At 38.1% G+C, this 24,557-nt stretch overlaps 1 protein-coding gene across 1 annotated transcript in view; it reads right to left on the reverse strand.

The window, feature by feature from the left end:
* Positions 1-24,557, reverse strand: part of LOC139452658 (tyrosine-protein kinase receptor torso-like) — a 381,001-nt gene that overhangs the window by 255,673 nt on the left and 100,771 nt on the right. Inside the window, exons 5-6 of the mRNA XM_071234197.1 lie at positions 12,305-12,531; positions 9,377-9,506 (exon numbers count right to left, since the gene is read on the reverse strand). Coding sequence (XP_071090298.1) covers positions 9,377-9,506; positions 12,305-12,531 — 357 coding nt within the window. The remainder of the gene's footprint in view (positions 1-9,376; positions 9,507-12,304; positions 12,532-24,557) is intronic.

Genomic DNA, 24,557 nt, shown 5'->3' on the forward strand with positions numbered 1-24,557 from the left:
GGATCTGTTACCATATCATACTCCAGTGAGATATTGTCAATAGAATAGCTAGCCATTTCATCCCCAGTGACTTTGATTACTCTGCTGTAGTCATTAAAAGTGAGTTCGTATTCTAACCTGTCACCTAGGGATGCTTGATAGAAGGGCATGGGACTGTCTAGTAATTCAAAGTCGAGGGGAATATAGAATCAGTTACCTAATGCATCAGCAACAGCGAGATCTTTTACGATGGTGTTATCACCATTATCAGCACCCACTCGCAGTCTGTGTTCCGATTACTAATACCCTGGTACTGTAAGTTTTCCCGCTCTTTATCCGGTCTCCAGAGATCCATGTAACAGAAATATACATCGCTATCGTCAATACTCAAAACCTCATAACCACAAATTTTAATCGCGATTTTCTTAACAATAGCATGACCTATGTTTTGAACAAGCTCTCTGCTAGCGTTGGTAGAATTCAAACTGATTGTAAATGATATTCGGGCAGTTCCTGGAACTAATTAACACATCGTGAGCACCTAGTTAAGGAAAGCGAACCAGATTTGTTTGATTCTGATCAATGGTGCTCGGGTTATTAGTTATAGTTACAGACTGTCGAATTGCTTTGACCACTAATGGATCCCAAAGTCTATGATGTGGGTTTAACTTGCATCCGTATTGCGAAGACATTGTTATATTAAAATTATGTTTACTTATGTTTAATATAAAATTGGATGATTTTAATCTAGATAGCTTTGATAACACGAGTACAAATGAAGAGGGTACTGTTGAAACCAGCTTTTAGAATCTTAACGATGAACTTTTGAAACCAGCCGTTAATGATAATTACGATGCCTTAAAGGAAACTCCTATTGGTCGTGACTATTCAAAGTTTACGTTAGATAGTAAAGGAATATTGTGGCTGCTTGGCTCTCCGGATATTGACCTTATGAATTCTCAGACTCGTAAGCCCCTCGCCTTGTCTACGATAGCCAGTAAACACGGCATCAACATTGTTCGTAATAAATTAGGTTTTGTAGACTACTCATGAGAAAAACTTTCTGCGAAGACTACTAAGGTTCTTCGGACGATGCGTACAAAACTCGGTATTATAGATAAAGATATTTTGGAAGAGAGCTCGAAGCTGGCCTTGGGCGGACTCGGAGAAATCTTGGATACCTACTACAATAATTCCACGTTACAGGTACCATCCTCGGAGTTCAGTATCAGGGAATTACTGAACTGTGTGTCTTGACAAGGCAATGCGAAAAATGCGGGGTGAACTCATCAATAATATAGCCAAGCTATCCGAACTCGACAAGCATATAGCTTATGAGAAAACAAAACTTGAACAGGCGGGTGATGAATTCAGAAGACGCCACGTTGCAGAAAGATTGTGTAACTTAGATGACGAAAGATCGGCCCGCCTTGAGGCTGCTTCGAGTAATAGAAAGGCACTTCGTTCCCAAATCAGTCAAATTCGAGAAACTATCGATCAAGTCCTCAACAATGATACTACACTTGCCGATAAAATTAGAACATTGTTCAGAGAACAGAAAATAACCATTGCCAGTATTTTAACCGCATTGGGATTTATTATATCGACTTTGACTCTCTCGTTAACAGGTAGTGGTGGACCACCCACACCACCCAGTGATAAAAATGGTGTAAAAGAGGGGATACAAAAGCATTTAAAAGCATTAAAGGAGAAGCACTGGGTAAGCTCGCTGGGTAAGCTCGCTGGGAAAGCCGCGTCTGCACTTCCCGGTATAATAGGGAGTATAATTTCCTGGCTCTTGAATTTATTAGCTAAGACCACCCCTTCACTTAGTCAAAACTCGTGGGCACTGATCGTAGCGTTTGCGGGGCCACTGTACTTATCCGTTAAAGATTATTTATCCAAATCAGTTCATTAAGAACTATTTAACCAAATCATGAGTAAACCAGCCGCGACTCCACCTACTATAAGCGCTGTATTTTCATCGATATGTTGTTGATTTTTAGCGTCAATATGTGGCAGCACTTGTGGTTGTGCGTCAGTAGATGACTGTTGTGGTGACTGTGGCTTGACTATTCCCGTTTCGCCTGTGTTTGTTTGCGTTATTAATTCGGTGTTAATATCTGAATTTATACCTGTTTTTTGTTGATCGGTAGCAATAACAATTTAATTATTATGACCGATCACTTGACCAATCTTCAGTTCCATATTACTCGGAGACATGTATAGGCCTGCCCCATAAAGGTAATCTACTTTGGATTGAGCGTACTGTAATACATCTTGATAATGCTTTATAGAAGATGGTATGTCAACGGATGAATTAATAGCATCCTCTACGTTTGCGACAAACTGTTTTTGCGCATCGAGCGCCGTCCCAGAACCAATTATTCCCGTTCATGTTTGCGATTGTGCACCAAGAATAGCCCATACATTCTTATTGCTTCATTAACTCTTACAACACCTGGGTTTGTAAAATTATTTTCTGTTTTATCATACAGAAGTTTATTCCAAGCATTTTCAGGTGGTTGCTCAACCTTTTGGACGGTGAAAGCAACACCACCCTTAAAGTTCATACGATCATCTCTCCACTCATTACTCGAGAGAGCAAAGCTCTGAAGAAGCCGAACTCTTTTCAGCAAATCATCGTTGACTTCTTTTAGAGAGTGTGCACCAGCGTACGGAATACCTAGACCATGGTTAACTCCACGCAGACGCCAATCTTTACTCGTAGAAATATTAAATTCCTGACAAATACGTTCATACGCGAACTTATTGTACGGATTATTTGAGGAATTCCATGCTCAATCCTGCGGTAATGGGGCACTTATTTCTTTAAGTATACGTCTAATCTGATAGTACACGTGAAATGATAAAACAGACTTATTTAGTGCAAATCCTGGGGCATAAAGAGATACACCACATCCCGTTGTGGAACACCATATGGCAAGGTTTAACTGGTTTTGCCAAAATTGCATTGGATTGTGGAACCAATCATGCACCATTTTATCGCCAGTTGCCGTGACCCTGCATTTTTCAAAGATTTCAGGGAATTTAACAAAAAAATTAGCACCAGAGGCACTTACTAAAATCAATTGATTAGTAATGTAAGTTGATTTCATATTTAAGTTATGATATGGTACACTTAATATGTTTGGTACACTCCCAGGCCAGGAATAACAAATAGCCAGTCTATTCAACTACTTCACACTATCGATAACTCGGCTGGTCAACTTGAAGTCGCTCTATGCCATGTAACGTATTACCCGCGGTGGACCAATATAAGCGATGTGAGAGGTAATAATGAGTTAATACTAGGTATAGACTGGCACACTATATCTGATGGGTATTACAGCATATGCTCACTCAATGATGAAATTTTTAAGCCTTTTGGACATAGTCTCACACAAAATGAGTCAAATGGGATGCTGATTTTAAGCGTACTTATCAGATACACTTGGATTTTTTAGACGAAAAACAATAATACTACCCAACGAAACAGTGCATGGAGATAAATTACCTGATTTAGTTCCCTATAAAGAGTTGTGCATCCATCTTGATCAGATCAGTACAACAGATAATATGCAACTTGAAAGTCCTTCAACTCTGCTGAAAGCTATTCCAGTCAAAGATGAAAAATACAATAGCGGTAGAACGGAATCTTTCTCATCATTACAATATAAAAATTTAAAGCGGGGTATTATTTCAGATCTCAAAATTTCTGTATTAGATGTAAAACATCAACCTGTGCACATGGGATACTTGAATGTAACACTCCATATTATAAAAAATGGTTGATTCATCTGGTGAGTGAGTGAGTTGGGTTTAACGCCGCTTTTAACAGTATTCCAGTTATATAACCGCACGTCAGCTTAAAGGGCAAGTTCACACGGAAATGAACCTTTTTTTCTTGTACTTTTTCCACATTAAAAGTGTTAACATAGAAGTGTCGTAGACAAAAATATAAAAACATCATATTTAATTAACATATTTTTTGCACTAAAATGATTTATATTTTTCACATTTAGCAAGTGTTCTATTTCCATAACAAAAACACCATGGCTTATGTCCCTTGCAATATGACGTCATTGGTGCCAATTGATAAACATTATGACGTCATCATGCTTTGTTAGAGCCGCTTCACGTGGTGTAGGTCTAGTTTTGTGATTCTAGCATCTCAGATGCCAGCCAGAATTGTGTTATGCTGAGTCACCACTGCGCCGGAGTGTGTCGTAGACCATGTTGTTTTACCGCAAACTGGTCCTTGATATCTTTTCCGTTGAGAATAGACAGGGACCCAGTTGAATTGGCACCAATTACGTCATAATCTAAGGGGGATAACTCAGGCCTATTTCCCTCGTAAAACGAAGGCCTCATAACGGCATATCACTTTCACACTATTGTGAGCTTCCTACTTTCACTGTGAAAAAAAATGAGTGTATATTTTCAAACACAGATACTAACTAATTCTAAAATTGCGTTTTGTTTAGAAAAAGAAAGAAAGTGATTTTTGCGTGTACACTTCCCCTTTAATGTTGGAGGAAAGCCCGAAGTGATCCAGGTCTCAGACGTTTACCACTTCGGTGAAACCCACGAGCACAGGTATGGTGCTGACAAACCTAGAAACATAATAGGGGCGAACCGAGATTCGAACCCACAATCATAGGTTTCTGGCGTGCCCAAGGGATGCAACTCTGCACAGCGAATCGCGGCGCCTTAGACGACTGGGCCACCAGTGCCCCTGATTCATCTGGCCCTTGAGCGCATAACCTTAGACAATGTAATATAATTGCGCTTTCCGATCTTGGAGACGCAGAAGGATTCGGTAAACCCGGTACCAATGGAAAGTTTTATGCTTTACACTTACAAGATAATGTATACAAGCGGAAAGAAGTTGCATTCACAGGGAATTTAGATTTAAGTGATGTCGCCATTAGTAGACTCAATAAAAACACTTCATACAATCTCGCAACGATGATAATAAATGGACTATGATCGAAGAAAAAATCGAGTGGCTATTGAATATCGTCATTGCCCCACCATATGTGATGACGGGTAAGGGACATCAATTAACTAAGATAATGAATAGTGGGATCTTACTCGGGGCTTATATCCCCTCAAAACGAAAAAGTGTGTTAGTCGCTCCCCTGCCAGAAAACCCAGGTCATATGTTATTGAGTCGTCCGGCAGTAAAAAATGTTAATTTATATTTGGTTACTGAATTCAATGATATAAAACAGAACTTGAGTGCTATACCTAATCTTTCTTCGCTTATTATTGAAGTCTTGTTTGGAGATGTACCAGTAGACGCCTTCGAAATACTACCAGGTCTATCAATTAAATGGCTCGAGAAACACCAACGTCAACGTTGCAGTATTATTTATATGGGAGTATCACCCGTTGCAACCCTTGAGGGGGTCCAAGTTAATAAAAGTGATAGCATCTCTCTTACTAAGATATTTATGCCGCATAATATACATTTAATAAGGTTGATGTATACTTTCAAAACATTTAAGCAAGATCAGTTAAAGACTATTATATGATATAATAATATACATTATGTGTTTATATCCGGCGCTCGATGAAGCATCTGAAAAGATGGATACTGTTGATGGATGTTGATTACATCAAATAAGCGACATAAAACATCAAATAGAGAAGGAGAGGGAGTTTACACTTGGATTGTATTAAAAGTATCGCAGAGCCGTGAATGCTCTCCGCGGAGTTGACACAGTGCTTGTAACAGCTGGCATGGGACTCAGTGTAGCTGGTGTTGGTTTATTATCAAGTGTAATCGCCGCGCCTATCGTACTTGGTATGGAAGTAGCGGCTGAGTCTCAGGACTGGCAGGAATAGCGATAAAATTTATTTCTCATCAGTTGCAAAAGAAAGCATTAAAACATGATAATATTCGGATACTCGCCAAAGTTGAACAGCATTGAGGATCATATTTCAACAGCAATGGCTGATTGAATGATATCGGAGGAGGAGTTTCCTTTAGTGTTGTCAGAACTCACAAAATACAACGCAATGAAGCAGAAGATATTAGCGAAGACGAGAAAGAAAAGTTCATAGAACGGGGGAGACAACAAGCTCGTCAATTATTCCATGCCAAAACCAAAGAACTGGTTGGAGATTAAAAATAGATTGCTTCCTATCGTCGGATCACATTTAAACGAATGCTTACATAAATATATAATAATGGAGAATTACAAACCAACAAAAGAAGAACTCGAAAAAGCTATCAAAGCATTTATGCTCAGGGGCAAATTTATCAAATGGAGAGAATTACCACAAGGTATACATTATATCAATGATGTCAAACCAACCAAATACGGTCATGAATTATTTCTTTCCAATTCGAAAAAGAGTATTTAGTCTGGTCTCCTAGTAAAATGAACGAAGAACTTAGTAAAAATGTTGAATATCACTTTGTTCAAAATGATGGTATGTGTATGAGTAAAAATAATAGAGTCATGACGATTGTTGAATCACTACAGAGGGAATTTTTTATGTCAAAATGATGATGTGATTCAACGATCGTCATGACTTTAAACTAAATTGTAATGAAATTATTCTCTATTATTTTTACTCATACGCAGTTCTGGACCACTTCCACTAGAGCCAGATTCATATACCTATACCACTTCACTAAACAGCAGTAACAATACTCAAATTGACATCGCCCAATAACGGACATCAATATTATTTCTTAATAACTAACAAGATTATACTAATGTAATACCACCCAAGAGTAAGTACATGTAGATTCAATCAAAATCATTGAAACATTTTCATGGGCAGCAAATCTATTAAAAAAACCTATATTCGTTCACTCACTACTCGGACGCTATATGTCATTGCTTCTTTCTGCAATCACACATACCAATTATTGATACTTTGGGTGTCATGATGTGTTGTTAATGGTTTAAATCTAACCTATAAAAAGCTTCAAACAAGATGTAATGGGACAATTTTAATACTTGAATTTGAAAGCTCAAGAAGAGTAGAGTAGGTTATATCTAATACAAGGAAACGATAACTTGCACAGTACAGGTGAAAGAAGGCAGTATTATTGTTTTACGGTACAATTATAAATAATATCTAGATCAAGTGTAAGAGAATATTATGAAAATATGAATTACTTCGATTAACGTAATGTTCAATGTATATACAGTTCATGTGCTCAAATTTGTTTCGCTATGCCCACTAGAAAACATACATCCTTGTCTCAGCTGGTATTTCGCCCTTGGCTGCCTTACTTAGACCTTTGCTCAAAATATACTTGTATGGCCAGTCCATGAAATACATTTTTTTCTTTCATATTGTTTTATAAACACGATTTTAGAAGTGTATTTACACCTAGGTATGTACCGGTACATGTACATTCAAGGACATATGTGATAGTTTACTTCAGTGGCTTCCCATTCCATCCCATTCTATTGAAGGAAAAATTTGAAATAGATAATGATCGTAGGTCAATGAAAGTAATGGAATTATTTGTCATAAAAGGAAAAATATATTCTTGGTATTGAACTTTGAAATTTTAACCAGCAAAATCTTTTACATAAATGGTTTTCAGTTATTATGTCTTTCCTTTTTTTCTTTTGGCCTAGCTAAACTACAGCTTGGAGGGAAGATATATACAAATTAAAATGGTTAAAAAAGAACGTCAAGAATGCTTTGATTTTCCTCTTAGACAAATATTTATTTTCTTAAAATCTATTTCATATTAAGGATACAAAACAAAGTAATTAGTACTCTGTCACTGATCGAAGTATTTGATGATTTAGATAATGCAGAGTGAAAAAAACCATAAATAAAACTATATATAACATAAAAAAGAAATCACATCTACCCTGAAAACATTGTGTCCTACAGAAATCGATAACCTATATATTGTGAGTAGATCTAATTACTTTTACTGTTGATGTTATAAATTGAACCATTCGAGATTCTAACAGATGAGGCTAAAATATTAAAAGTCTAGGCTGTTTAATATTGAAGAAATCGCAGCACAGATATGATGTGAATGTGCCCTGTTGATCACTTTGGGCTTAGACATTCAATGTTTAGGTTTTGATCATGAACTTCCTCCCCATAAATATACACAATACAACCTTAATATTAACGATCATAGCTATCTTTCCACATCTTTGTTTTGAATATTTTCTGAAAATCAACAACATAAACAGAAAGAAAATCTGACCTGTCGTTTCATCTCTAGCACTGTGCTGAATCGCCATGACACACAGTCGATAAACATATGCAATACTTGAACAAAAACCTTCCATTGCGGACTAAACATTTGTACTCTTACGCCAATAACTTACAGTGGGGACAAGTAAAGCTTTCTGAGCAGTCTGATCAGATTTCTTGTCCAAATTGTCTGTCTGATATTATAATAGTTACGAGAGTGCGACATGAGTGCATCAGAAAAAAAACGCCGAAATTCGCATGAAGTTCAACATGTCAGAAAAAGGTCGAGAAGATCGGTAACCACTTTTATAATATCACCATATTTCGCAATCCGTAGCACTGTATAAAATATGACTTACACAATGTTAAAGCTGAGATGATTAGGGCACTTAGTAACCAGCTTGTGGTTGATTGATTTTGTATGATTTTTCATTTTTTAATTCAATACCAAACAGTTTCACTTAAAATTGAATATATGTGTCATAATTGTTATCAAAACCACATGCACATATTTGGTTTTTAAAATCAAAATACTGTGTCAGCAATAAAGAACTTATCATCACATGTGTCAGTGTCTTCGTTGTGACCAAAAACATGTTGTACAGTCTCTATATTCATACACAAACAGCTAAATCCATATCCATGTGACTATGAAAGGATAAAATGCAAACCCATATTCACATAAAGGACAAATGTTTTCGTCTTTAAATCTCACAGCTGTATTATGAACAAATCTTGAGAGAGTGTCCAAATTTTAACCTTTAACTTTTGGACCTTTTCTCCATGTTTTCACAAAATAACAATAAAAAAGCATTTTTGTTTCATTCCTTAACATTAAGGTTAGGAATAGTGATGTCTGATGGCTGAAACCCTCAAAACTTCAAATTTAGCAGTCAAAAAGTTCAGGAGCAGTTTCCTCGGCATCAGTATCACCTACATGTGCTCCTGTTGCATGGCACAGGTCACAGATATGTTCTTGAACAGAGTGAGTGAGTGAGTACTGCTTTTAGCAATATTCCAGCAATATCACGGCGGGGGACACCAGAAATGGGCTTCACACATTGTGCTTGAACAGAGAAGAGCATTGGGCAATAATGGGTGCAATGAGTGAAGCCCATTTGATGATATGGAGGGAATCTTGCTGAAAGAAGTGTAAAGACTAAGTCATAACACAGAATTCATTTACTATGTCTGATCTTACCTGGAGGCATGACTGCCCAGTGGGTCACCTTTGTTACATCTATGGTGCCATTTTCTGCCACAGCAGTCACACTGAAGCGGAACTGCAATCCTGCACTGAGTTTGGTGGCAGGAATGAAGCTGAAGTTTGTCTGAAAAAAATAACACAAGATGAGAGACCTTTAGACTGATGTTCTACAGCATATCACTTTTGTCCTTGGTGATCTTGCGATGGTCGAAGCACACGATCGTGGAAAATGGCTAAACTGCCAGGATACTGGTTGCTCGACCCATGTTGTGATGAGGATGAGGAAAACAAACCAGGAGTGTTTGATTCTAATCAATGGTACTTGGATTATTAGTTATAGATACAGACTGGTGACTTGCTTTGAGAGAGCTGTACAATTTACATATATATGTGGCCACAACTTATAAAGTCATAAACGTCAAAGGCCTGCTTCACATCAGGCTTGCCTCCCATCGAGCTGGCATACTGTTGAAAACAGTGTTAAACACAACTCACTAACTCACTCACTTATAAAGTTAATAAGTTTAGTTTTTAAGTAGGCTGTGTGCATGGATTGAATATTTAAAAGGGCAATTCTTTCTCATGTATTTAAGATGGCATTATCAATCTTCTTTGCACTGTTGAGTGTCCCTTCAACTGACTCGAAATGATCATGACATGTTTTCAGCCACTCTGAAGTCGGTGCTGCTTCAAAGCTTTAGGGTGTATATTATAGGCGTATAAATTTTGTTTCAACAGCAGTAAAGGCAAATTTGTCATGTTTTTGAATATTATTTTGTCTCCTAATATCAATTATTATATTTATCCTATCTCACACAATGTATTTCTTCCTTCGATCCTTGTGTGTAAACATCCTAAGACGAAGTTTCTAGCTTCTAAAATAATTTGCCTGAACACCCCTCACATCACCAAAGTCATCACCCAACAAATGGGTCACTCACTACAATCCCATGCATCTTAATGTAAGCGGTCTGATCACCTGACACCCTATGCCACATCATTCCCTTTCTCTTCGCCTCCGTGTGGAGATGTTTTATCATGTAGACATGTACAGTTGATTTTTTCCATTACTTCTGATAGTGCATTCACATGTACTTCCCTGTAACATTATGGTGAAAGACCAGATTAAACGTCCAGCATGTCATATTTTCACTCTGGGATCCACATGGGTTATGCTGTGACCGTCGCGGTGTTTGTAAACCTGTAATACTTGTTCGGAATGTTCTCATCAGTGCTAGAATGAGATCTTTTTGTGGCAGAAGGCGCTGCTGTCAATAGGGTTTCAGATTCAAGATGCAACTGCCCAGATTCGTCTCCCCAATCCGATTTCAAGAGGCGCGGGACTCTGGTCATTTTGTTGGAGAGTCTCAACGCCTATGCCTTCTCCCTCGCTGGAAACCCTCCATCTATGCTTCTGGTTCATCTCTAGAAGTCCCACGTGGCTAAAGGGTAATCAAAAAGAGTGGCAAAGACCATCATTGAGGCTCATTCTACCTTGACTAAAGCTCCATAAATGGAAGGCTTTTGTGCCATTGCAAGGACTCTTCATCCACTAGACTGAGTCAAGTCTCAATTAGAAGATAAGACCCCTGGTGACTGCATCTAAGTTAGGAATCATATGCTTCCTTGATCCCATGAGGTACATGATAATCAGTCTGATGGTGTTCAATTCTGGACCAAAATCATAGCTTCTGTCAATGATTTGTTGTGATCATGGAGTCAGGGCCGGTGATAGTCACCCTAACAGCGAGTTTCTTGTGTACGTAAGGCTTGTAGAGTCCATGGCGGGAAACGGCCCCAAGCATGCCCTGATTTCCAAGTCCAAGTCAACTCAGCTCCCATGCAGTGTCCATGTAAGGGATTCATTGGAACTGTGGAACTGCAAGATCTTTCCACTCTGAACAGAGTGTAATTTTCGGTTTCTAGGTCTTCGCTTTGTCCATCTTGGTTTAGATAAGCCAAGATCAGACTCCTAGCAGGTTGACATATATGGCACGTGCAGAAAGGTAGGCGTTATCTAGCGGTATCCAGACTGGTGTCTGTGTGGTCTTTCTTTCTTTCACATGTTTATTAGTCTATCAGGTTAGGCTTCCTTACTAACTAAGTAATATTCATCAATGAGAGAAGACAATCAGGCATTCAATAAATACACTCTTTCCTCACCAGAAGAGGTAGCCTATCTTCAACATTATGCTGGGACGTGCCTGCTGTTGATGGGAGAGAATGTAGCAGGGTATGCAGTCATTGCACAGATGAAATCCTTATCTTGTCAGTTTGCTGATGGGTTTAAACACTTTGGTCATGTGGACAAGGCATCAGACCTCAAATCAGAAGATCCTATCACGGGACTTGGACAGTTTAAGGCCTGCTACACTGATAAGATATCCTTTCTTATATTTTTAAGGGGGCACGTCTGGCCCAGTCGTCTAAGGCGCCGCGATTCGCTGTGCAGAGATGCATCCCTTGGGCATGCCAGAAACCTTTGATTGTGGGTACGAAATCCTGGTTCACCCCGAATATGTTTCTAGGTTTGTCAGCACCATACCCATGCTCGTGGGTTTCACCAAAGTGGTAAACATCTGAGACCTGCAGCACTTCAGGCTTTCCTCACACATTAAGCTGACACTCCGTGATATAACTGGAATACTGTTAAAAGCGGCGTTAAACCCAACTCACTCACTCACTATATTTTAAAACTTTTATTATGAAGAACGTGACAAATGAATTTTACATGTCACGTAACCCTGTTTCTGACCTACATACCATAGCAGATTTTAGTTTTGTAAAGTGCTTATTGAAAGCATAAGCTCACTCGTCTTCGCAAAAAAGAAATGCTTTGGCAAAATCTGAAAGCAAATTCTATTTCACACAGGGCAACAAATTTCTAAGGCTAATGGTCAGGTGATTATGGAGCTGACCTACCTTTCCCAACAGTCTCCAAGGTGAGAGGTCACCACTTGCAGTGGTGATCTGCATGGACACAAGAAAACACAGAGGTATCGTTGTTGAGGTATTGCTGTCTCTATCTTTAACATTCCACCTCAAGTATGAAACATACACATCCTTCCTCCCTGGAGGACCTTTAGCAGAATATGTACATGTGATCACTGGATCCACCAGATAAAGACCACTTCGAGCAATATGAGTGTCTGTAATAAAAATGTCTAAAATGAAACATTTAAATAATGATTCTACAAACTGAACAATCATTGGTCATCCCTTTACAGTTATTTAAAACAATATTTCACATTATGCATGTCAAAATTAGTCAGAATCAAGTAAAAAACAAGGCTCTACAGCTCAACTGAATTTTCCCTGGAATATTTGCAACATTAGATGCATAGGGCCACAGCAGCATCCAAAACATAATAATCTATATCTTCTTTACAGACCACATATATTTGATGTCTTACAAGATGATATATGCAAACAAATACTGCTTATTTGTAGTATCAGAAGAGATTGTGAAAATGTCCAAATTTAAAACAGATGGAAAAACAAACAACGCAGAGACATAGATGTTACATGTTATTTGTTTCATCTGTTTTGGAAGCACCTGGTGCCATTGCTGTACTGTGGTTTGTAAGTGTAACATTTTAATAAGATAATAACAAAGATGCTGCCAGTTGACAGAATTCCCTTTCTTACAAAAACCCTTTTACATTTGTGCCAGGAATGAGTTTTGATATCTGGTAATACCCTGGATAGTTAACAAATCTGTTCTGTTACCTAATTGTTACAAACAACATTTTAGCTGTTTTGACAAAAATTGGAACTCCAAATCACCTCAAAAGGCACATTTCAATTAATGCCAAGGACATATATATATGCCTCCAGTTCCATGGATGTGATTGCTGGAAGCACGCACGCATGCACGCTCGCACGCACGCACGCACGCACGCACGCACGCACATCCGGTAAGAAACACAAGAGCTTCAAAATCCGCATGCTGATAACTTTCCCAAATTGTATGTTTGAGCCATCAGGTGTTGCTTTGGTAAAATCCTGAATCTCTGATGTGGTTGTGTTGCTTGTAAATAGTATCCTAGAGCTGCAGAGATGGTAGTGGAACACCAATCCTCAGCATGTGTAAGTCTGGAGAAGCTGGCCATGGATAATACAAACCTGTTTTCTTGGACTTTTGTAACAACGTGCAGATGCCCAAGCTTCAAAAGGCTTCCAGAAGTACAGATGAAACAACCGAGAGGTTCCATTTTAAAAAATGGTATTCAAGCAACCGCCTCCAAAGTTGATTTGGTGTCGCCAGAAGACATTTTCCGTGAGATAGTTGCTAAGCCTGACATTTATCTCTAAATTGATTGAGCGTACTGTTGCAACTCAATCTAAAGAACACATGAGCGTAAATGGATTCAATGAAGTCTACCAGTCCGCCTAACACAGCTTTCAGAGCACAGAGACAGCCTTGGTAAAAGTCCCAAATAACATGCTCAGGGGAATTGAGAAACATTTAGCAGGAATTCTTTCGCTGGATCTCTCGGCTGCATTTGACACTATAAAAGTCCAGTTTCAACCCTTGCCGAACTAGGCTGGTATTATGGAGTTACATTTTGGCTGGACCAATGAGTCTATGCATAGTCCAATCAAAATCGCGCAACAAAATCCGGTTCGTAAACTGTTGTGCAGATTTCGGTCGATTGCAGGATTTGCAAAGCGTGTGCACCTGCAACTCGATTTCAACAGATATTTTCCAAATCTTTTCATGTTTTTAATCAAGGTGCTAACGTGATTTGATGCATTTTGTGACAATATAGACCTTGATTATCGATCAGATCGTCTTGACTGAGCGCTGCTGTTTTGTTTGAAGCAGCTTCAAGTGATAAGAGAGGTCTTATATGATTGGTCCATAGGAGCGTCTTAGAAGGGACATAACTCGTAATAGCCACTGGTGGCGCTAGGATCAAGCCCAGAGTCAAGTAACTTGATGTTCGAAATTTCTCAAGGATCAGTACTTGGCCATCTGCTTTTTACCACCTGTACAGCTTCTCTTGGTGAGTATGAACCTATAGGCAGATGATACCCACATTTAACTCTCATTTAAGCCACTGGACCCTATTTCTGCCGAATCCTTGTTTTTATCAGTCCAAGGGTGTGTTAACAGTATAAAAACTGGATGTCTTCAAATTATCTAAAGCTCAACAATAACAAAACCAAACTTATTATCTTTTTTTCTCATCGCCTTCAGAAAACACTTTCGCCTCCCAAATTCTGTATTGATCAAAGTGAAATCACTGCTAATTCACCAGTTCGCAACCTGGTGTTTTGTTCGATTCCTCCCATAGTAAGGAACCACACATCAACAGCATTTTCATCTTCATAACATCAGCATGCTTCACAAAAACTTGGATGTGCTGTTGAGGCTACCACAACAGCTTGGACAGATTGCTGCAATCCCCAACTCATTGCACTCATCTTTAGTAGAAATTACAGAAAGCCCAGAATGCAGCTGCAAGACTGATCACTCCTGTCATGAAAACTCTTCATTGGCATCCCATCAAATTCAGAGTCCAAGGGAGCAGGGGTGGCCCAGTCGTCTAAAGTGCCATGATTAGCTGTGAAGAGTTGCGTTCACAGAAACCTATGATTGTGGGCTCAAAACCTTCTCTGTGTGTGTGTGTGTGTGTGTGTGTGTGTGTGTGTGTGTGTGTGTGTGTGTGTGTGTGTGTGTGTGTGTGCAGTTTGGTCGAACAAGCAACTTGCAAAAGTGCTAGACAACTGCCACAACTTTGTAGAAAGTCGTGTAGACAAATTCGAAAGATAAACTTGCTGGATTCCAAGAGACATTTGTCATGTAGAAGAAAATGGGAATACAGCAACAACCCAGAGAAAGACAGTAGCGAACGAGTAGGGCTGTATATATGCGTACAAGATAGTTTTTGTAACTTTTGCTTTTGTATAGCAACATAGAGGACCTAGTTCTACACCTTCTTCATTTGCGGATAGAATTTCTACCTGGAATATTGGGCAGTTTCGGAAACCAAAATCTCCTGTAGCCCATTGTATAGCTCTGTTCAATTTTCTGTCGTCTTCTACAGACATAGTTGTTGGATAAATTCGTACTCCAGCTATTCCTCCAGTTGTATGCGCATACCAAGCTGCAAATATAGTTCCTTGTGGGCAATCTGCTAGCACAAAGCAACGGTCTAGGCAACTAGCAAGATTTTCACATTGTTTTGCGGGTGGTTGTACTACAAACAAAGGGTTGTTTGCTGGGGAAATGATCCGTAGAGCATCTTCCACCAAATAGTCTTCTGTTTCTGTATCTCACAATTCGTCGTTGCAAGCATACAAAGAAACTTCTAAATGTGTAGCAACTTCTAGCTTGTACTTGTGGGTGTATAAATGTCTTGCCCAAATGTCTGCATAGTCTGCAAAATGTCCTCCAAGTTGCTCTAGTATTTCTCCTGCTTCGAAATTGGACTTTGTTGTACAACTTCATCCTTGTTGTATAGCCATTGTAGGTGTGTACCCATGTACAAACGTGTTTTCCAACGCTATCTGTATTTGCGAGAATAGTTGGGGTATTTTCTTGCATAGCTGCTGCAAGGTCGCCTTGTTCTCAGAAACCATGTTCTTTGCAGAGATATTCAACAAGAGCTTCTCTATCTAGTGTACCCAAAAAGTCCCTAGTGTAGTCTATAGAATACAAACCATAGCCGTGTGCTAGTAGTTGTCTTTCGAAATCTGGCAAAGCAGCGTGCAATTCGTCTATAGGTATTTTGGAAACATCTATCTTTGCTACAAACAAGCCATGTACCTCTTCTTCTGGATATAGTTCTTTCCACTTCTTTTTCGCTTTCTGCTCTGTATCTTGCTCTATTCTTGCAATTGTACTCCGTATGGCAGTATTTTTTGTTTCGGTATGTGCAGAAATAGTATGCAAAATTGTTGTATGGATATGTCCTCTTTTTTCGCCATCTGGAGTTTCTCCCATACTTGTTCGTACTGCTGTAGAGATTCTCGATACAATATATTGTGCAGAACTATCTTCTCCTGTTGTACATAGCAATTTTCCCCTTCTGTATACACATTCTTTGCGATGTAGATAGCCAAACGCGTACAAATCGTCTACAAATGTAGACATTGGCGATATCTGGTACTAGATTGCTCTGGTATGCATTTTCTAGCAATAGGTGGGGTGCTACAGATTTTGTGGCTCGTAGGCCCATACATTGGTATGTTGCCTCCATTGTTTTTTGCTCCATTGTGTGTGCTCGAAATTTGTTGCTCTATATACTTTGGGCTACCAAATGTTTAAATGGAAATTCTTCGCTACTTGTTGCTTCTATTTTGGGTTTGCATGCTAGCTTTTTTTTCGTAGTACTGGGATTGTAGTTTGCTATATATTGCTGTCTAGACCTGCCTATTTTGTAGATACTGGAGGACACGGTTTTTGGACTCGAAGAAAAAAAAAAGTAGCCGAAACTTTGGTAGCCCTAACCAAAAATGTGCTCTAGTAAATATCACTTTGTTAAAAAAATTGGTATGTGTTGTTGAATAACATCATCATTTTCACATAAAAAATTCCCACTGTAGTGACAGCATAGGTATATAAATCTGGCTCCAGTGGGGTTGCGGTAGAACCATCATTGTCTATTCTACTTTTAGGTAGTCAATACATACTTGGAAACATACAGTTTAGGTAGTCAATACATACTTGGAAACACAGTTTAGATAGTCAATACATACTTAGAAACATACAGTTTAGGTAGTCAATACATACTTGGGAACATACAGTTTAGATAGTCAATACATACTTAGAAACATACAGTTTAGGTAGTCAATACATACTTAGAAACATACAGTTTAGGTAGTCAATACATACTTAGAAACATACAGTTTAGGTAGTCAATACATACTTTGAAACATACAGTTTAGGTAGTCAATACATACTTGGAAACATACAGTTTAGGTAGTCCATACATACTTCGAAACATACAGTTTAGGTAGTCAATACATACTTGGAAACATACAGTTTAGATAGTCAATACATACTTGGAAACATACAGTTTAGGTAGTCAATACATACTTGGAAACATACTGTTTAGGTAGTCAATACATACTTGGAAACATACAGTTTAGGTAGTCAATACATACTTGGAAACATACAGTTTAGGTAGTCAATACATACTTGGGAACATACAGTTTAGATAGTCAATACATACTTAGAAACATACAGTTTAGGTAGTCAATACATACTTAGAAACATACAGTTTAGGTAGTCAATACATACTTGGGAACATACAGTTTAGGTAGTCCATACATACTTTGAAACATACAGTTTAGGTAGTCAATACATACTTAGAAACATACAGTTTAGGTAGTCAATACATACTTGGAAACATACAGTTTAGATAGTCAATACATACTTAGAAACATACAGTTTAGGTAGTCAATACATACTTTGAAACATACAGTTTAGGTAGTCAATACATACTTGGAAACATACAGTTTAGGTAGTCAATACATACTTGGAAACATACAGTTTACGTAGTCAATACATACTTAGAAACATACAGTTTAGGTAGTCAATACATACTTGGGAACAAAGTTTAAGTAGTCCATACATACTTTGAAACATACAGTTTAGGTAGTCAATACATACTTGGAAACATACAGTTTAGGTAGTCAATACATACTTGGGAACATACAGTTTAGGTAGTCCATACATACTTCGAAACATACAGTTTAGGTAGTCAATACATACTTGGAAACATACAGTTTATATAGTCAATACATACTTGGAAACATACAGTTTAGGTAGTCAATACATACTTGGAAACATACAGTTTAGGTAGTCAATACATACTTGGAAACATACAGTTTAGGTAGTCAATACATACTTGGAAACATACAGATTAGGTAGTCAATACATACTTGGAAACATACAGTTTAAGTAGTCAATACATACTTGGAATCATACAGTTTAGGTAGTCCATTGATACTTGGAAACATACAGTTTAGGTAGTCAATACATACTTGGAAACATACAGTTTAGGTAGTCAATACATACTTGGAAACATACAGTTTAGGTAGTCAATACATACTTGGAAACATACAGTTTAAGTAGTCAATACATATTTGGAATCATACAGTTTAGGTAGTCCATTGATACTTGGAAACATACAGTTTAGGTAGTCAATACATACTTGGAAACATACAGTTTAGGTAGTCAATACATACTTGGAATCATACAGTTTGGGTAGTCAATACATACTTTGAAACATACAGTTTAGGTAGTCAATAAGTAGTATAGGTAATGGGGGTTCTTGACCACTTCCACTAGAGCCAGATTTATATACCTATACCACCACTACAGAGGGAATTTTTTATGCAAAAACGATGATGCGATTTAACAATAGTCATGATGCGTATTAAAAGAAACATCAATATTAATTAATAATGAATAAAATTTACTATAGCCCACGAGGATATTGGAAAGGTATAGGAACAATAAAAAAATTAGCCACCGCGGCTAAGGTATCTAAAGATGTGGCCAAGGATTGGTTAAAGAAACAAGCGATGTGGCAAATATATTTACCGGCACCGCGTTATATACCGAGGAAGAAGTTTGATATTTTTACAACGAATTAAGTTCATCAGGCTGATCTCTTGTTTACCCCACGATAAGGTAAGACGCTTTAACCGTAGTGGATGTGGCTGAGCCATTAACCTTGAAAGAATCAACAGAAGTAGCTAATGCACTGAGTTTCATATATAAACGCGGACCACTAAAATGGCCTAAGCTATTTCAAGTAGATCCTGGTCGTGAGTTTATGGGATCGGTAACTAAACTGTTAACAAAGCACGATGTCGAAATCAGGCGTGGTGAAAAGAGGCCCACCGCAGTCAAGCTATAGTCGAAAGATTTAACCGGACATTAGCGGAATGTTTCTTTGGCTATCAGTATGGGATCGAAATGAAATCCAAGCGATTGACATCAACCGAATGGGTGACACGATTATCAGCTGTTGTATCAGCACTGAATAATGAAGTAACGAGATTAATCGGGAAGAAACCATCCAATGCCATTAAAATGAAATCTGTGACTTCCGAATCTTCAGCACCGAGGAGAGGCAAAGAGCAAAAACTTCCGGATAGAGTAAGCGTAAGATATTTATACCAGCCCGGTGAACTCGAAGGAGGCCTACGTCGCGCAACCGATCCGATTTGGTCTCTTAAGACAAATAACATTAGTCGATTGATTACGAAAGAAGGAGAGCCTATTCTTTATTATCTTAAAGATGGACTGGGCAGGGCATTTGTACGAGAAGGGTTGTTCATAGTTCCCAAAGGTACAGTATTACCGCCCTAAATAACCATAAGCATAGGTAGTTACACCATCATTATCAATCCATCTCTTTGTATCTCTGGGGGATAATGATGTCTTGTTCATTCTTAATCCATATATCCTATGATTGTAACTTCTTAAAGAGTTCATCTCGTGTTTGAATGTTCTACCATTGAATAATGCCTCTTTATACTGTTCGTGTTTGATATGCTTCGTTGTAATAAAAGTCATACATTAAGTGTTTTGACAAGTCTAGAATACTCATACCGACGTTCACCGGTCTGTTGAATTTTATATTACTCTTCTGCATATGCAACGCGGCTAAGTCGTTATCAATTATCTTGCTTCTGTTAAAACAAGACTGGCTATAAGTTTCCTGAGTCTTTCTTCCTCATTAGATCTGACCAATTTAACATCAACATGCTTCCTTAGATTCTCCATAGTTTTACCAAATACTGAGTTATTCATGAGCTTATATAGATTCTTTTCGAAATCGCTGGTAGCTATCTTTCTTAAATCTGTGTTCAGCCTTATATAGGGCTCCATCCAAGGACTTTGATCAAACTTTAGAACTCTGTGTATTTTCTTTAGTTTCATACCTAACGATAGATATAACTGGAGATTTCTGTAGTGAACTATATATTTTGTCTTATTCATCAAATTTGGTACAAGTTTTTCTATGTTAGCTAACCTTGTATTACCCATCAAGGAGTGTTGATATTCCGACATCCAATCTTTATTCACCATTAATCTTTCGGGAGCTAGCGGACAACTGTTATGATCTTTATGTAATGAATTTGGATAATCCAAGTCAACTTCTAGTATGTACCCTTTAATCGCATCATTCACATTGATATTATGGATATCATCCCCTTTGATATCATCGACCCACTCAAACCCACTCGTCGGTAAAGGTTGACTCATAGCCCATCCGTACAAATTGTTGGCATCGAGATATAATATATGCGTGTCGGGTTTACTCGGATGATATCCTTCCACTAATTTATTATTAGCCTTAGAATACCTTTTCGCTACCATCGATATACCACCTCTTAATCCTTTCTCAATAAACAAGTGCATATTGTAATCAGTGAGTAGTTTTAGTTCTACACCGGTCTTCTTCAACAATGCATCCCACAATAGTCAGGGACTGGAATAGTTCCATCCCAGGTCCAAGCTGTGTTGTTTTAAACATGTCTTTCTAAATATCTCGAATATATCGGCGAGTAACAGTACATCGGTTTTTAAGTACAGATCGTGATAATCACCTAAATCCTTACAACCTAATTAAACCCACACCGTCAGAGCGTGTTCATAATCGGCATCGGTTATTTTAGATTCTGTTAAGTTACTATAGAATGATTCAAGGGGTGGTAATTTAGTTTCGTTGAATCTAGACCAATCATCCATATATTCGTAAGGATATACACCTTTTCTCAACAACAAATGACTAGTTAACCGATCGGTATATTGATTTGTTATCGCAAAGTCATCGGGATTGTATGCATTAGCTAAATTGTCCAGGGAAGATAACAGAAACTGTACGGAGTCTATGAATCTAAACCCATTACTTTGCTTTATTATGGCTTTCCCATCTTTGTCCGTATACTGTATAGTTTAAGTCAACGAGAATGATATGTATTTTTCCATATTGTTGGGAATGCACGTTAAGCCGCCGTCGGTCTTTGAGATAGCTTGCATAATGAGATGTGAATCGTATCCTCTAAGGTTGTGAAACACAACGGGGATGGGTATTGTTTGAGAATTCATTTTTAGTTTCAAGTTACACTCGTTATGTGCGGCTCCCCGATAATTACCCGTGACGTGGCAATGATCTCTTACGGAATCCCCATTCAGGGGTTTATTACAAACATGACAACTTGTTGACCTCTTATAGGCCCTCCAATTATCCTTCGTCAGACACATGAGTTTCTTACACGATAAATTTTCCCTAATTATTCTCTCTTCGTTTTGTAGATATTCTAGGAACTTTCCCGCTGCATCGGGACCTCTGTAAATCACAGGCGGGTTTGTTTTCCCATCATACCTTACAACTATATATCCAAACCCACAAGGAATATGATCTTGAGTTTTGTACGTAAAACTACTATCTTGATTATTATCTTGATTATTTTCTATAGGTTTGATAAGTGCTTCGAAGTCGGCGTAAATTACTTACGGTACTGGCATTTGATTACAATAATGTTCAAATTCTAATATATTTTTCCCCTCTTTAGGCATATGGATCCTGATAGCAGTCTGTCCAACACCTCTGCAGTCTTCTTTATGCGCTTCTAAAAGATCTTGTACCCATGTAGGCATGTCTTTCGCAGAAATATTTCTTTTCCTTATGGGTTGTTTGATCGTATAATAGTCTGCTTAAACTCTTTATCCATGTATAATGATATTTACCATCTTTTTCGATCAGAAATGAATTGATTCTGGGAATATGTTCTGGAGCGGAGCTTATCCTGTGTATAACAATTCCTTTAGAAGAATGTCCGAAAACATTTATAGCTAAATTATTTTGCTTTTCCACCTATATAATAAGATCCACCTTTGAAGGACATATAATTTGCTATATCTAAATATAAACTATCGATTTTATCCACACCCCAACCCGAACCTCTATTAGTCTAGCGTTCTAAAGTTTCATGTATCCTCTGAATTGATGTATCTAATGATGAGTTTATAGTATCGGATTCGGTTATAACTTCTTGATTGCTTCGGAAATATGGTTCGGTATGTTTAGTGCTATAGTCTGTGCTACATTTACTCAATGACATTTTAATCGTCAGCTGGTATTTTATACTATGTAACTCATCTAATTCCTCGTTAATTTTGCTCGATATGATGGGCTTAACATCATTAACATTCATGTTGGAATTAATATCCATCTTCCAACCTCTTAGATATTTACCGATGTGGGTACAAATTTCAAATCTTGTTGTTTTTTCTCAACATCGGCATGTTGTTTTTTCTCAACATCGTCATGTTGTTTTTTATCAACATCATCTTGTTGTTTATTATCAACATCATTATTATCTAGTAAAGCAATCAATTCAGCTTTTCTCATTCGAGAATTAACCTCTCAGCCCACTGTTTTTTGCTTGAGCTTTGAGTTCTCTAACAGTCTGGGGTTTGTTGTATTCCAAACCGAGTAAATCGATCAATTCAGCTTATCTCATTCGAGAATATCCATGTAGAACACGTTGTTTTACTAAAGCCTTCAACTCTCTCACAAAAACCATGGTGGTTTAATGGTATATGCAAAATGAGTCAAATGTCTAATTGGTTGTTTTTCATATATCTAAATACGTATTCTCCCCAACCTATTCCTCTCATTGATGTAATCTCTCTTCCTAGCGTAAATAATCTGGTTCTTGACCCTATCAGCACCATGTTTCTTACATAAACAATAACGACCTTTGACCCCTATCCCACATACAGAACATGTATAATTTATATTTCCCCGCCTGATGTAATAAGAGTGGATACCACAGTAAATACCAACAGAACGTCGGTTACATTGAGTCGGCTTCCCCATGAGTGTAAATCTGCACAGATTCATGGTTATACATCTATCATATCATTTGTCTAAATGCAAATCACATCTCCACTGGTGACATGGCTATTTATAGATTAGCAGGCAGAGTAGGTCATGGTTTATGCGTAGTTATTGGGTAGCTATAAATAGCCACAGCAGTCAATCCCAACATAATAAATATGATCTCTCAGTTTTTCTGAGCCTCTGGAAGTATTCGTGCATGGCAGATTCGACATCCTTAAACGTTTGAATTGAATGTCCCTGCCTACGCAGTTCTTCATGAATAAAATCTAATCTCTCCAATCTCCGTCGGGTCCATTGTGACTGGGCTGCTTCGAGTTGTTCTAATGCTTTATTATGTCTTTTCTGCTCAGAACCTCTCATACTAGAAAATAAAAAATTATTCCCCGAAAAAGCTAGAGCATTAACAACAGCTCCACCGACCATCATCGCAATTGATGCCATAGTTATATGAATATAATATATTCAAATGTTTAATTACTTCATTATGTCTTCTGGGATAAGCCCTTGTTTGATGAGCATATCTTTTGTAGCCATAGCCAATCCAATATCGAGAATGACCATACCGATATCATAACCATTAAAATCTAGCTTGGGTGGTGTGACTTTAGTAATCTATTTAGCTATACGGGCATAGCCAATCGCCAAGCCACTGACCACCACTGAATGATATGTTGCATTTACCAACATTTTACCGTCTGTAACTGGAGTAGTCATGCTTCTTATAGCATTATATGAGGGCTAACCTCTAATTGAACTTGTTGTTGTGACATCGGGTGTGACGTTTTTTCTTATCCGGTCTTATAAAACAACCATACATACAGCTGCTATAGCAACAACTCCTAATAGTGCCCAAGTTTTAATCGGACGACTATTTGAATTATGCATTAGTTTCGCTTTCCTCGCCAGCCCGCCCTTTCTTCCGGCTGCGATTGTTTTTAGGTTCTTCCTCGTCACTCTGGCTTCCTCATTCACAATTCGTTGTGCAATCGGGGTTATTTCCTCGTTCACTTGTTGTGATTGTGGTTCCACAATCTGTTGTACAATCTGTGGTGTCACTTGTTGTGATTGTGTTTCCGCAATCTGTTGTGGTGTCACTTGTTGAGTCTCCATTATTATTAAGTGGGCACGTATGTTTAAATTGACAATACCTAGCCGTTATTAAAGCTGTGGTCACCAGAGCTAAGAACATTCCGTATCTATGATAAAACTCACAGGTCACTGAGCTTATAGCAGTGTTCGATGAATGGGTCTTTCGCGAGAGATTCGCATAAATACATGCGATGTTCTGCCAGAAT

This window comes from Haliotis cracherodii, unplaced genomic scaffold (genome assembly GCF_022045235.1).
Source record: "Haliotis cracherodii isolate W230 unplaced genomic scaffold, xgHalCrac1.p SCAF_9, whole genome shotgun sequence".
Lineage (NCBI taxonomy): Eukaryota > Metazoa > Mollusca > Gastropoda > Lepetellida > Haliotidae > Haliotis > Haliotis cracherodii.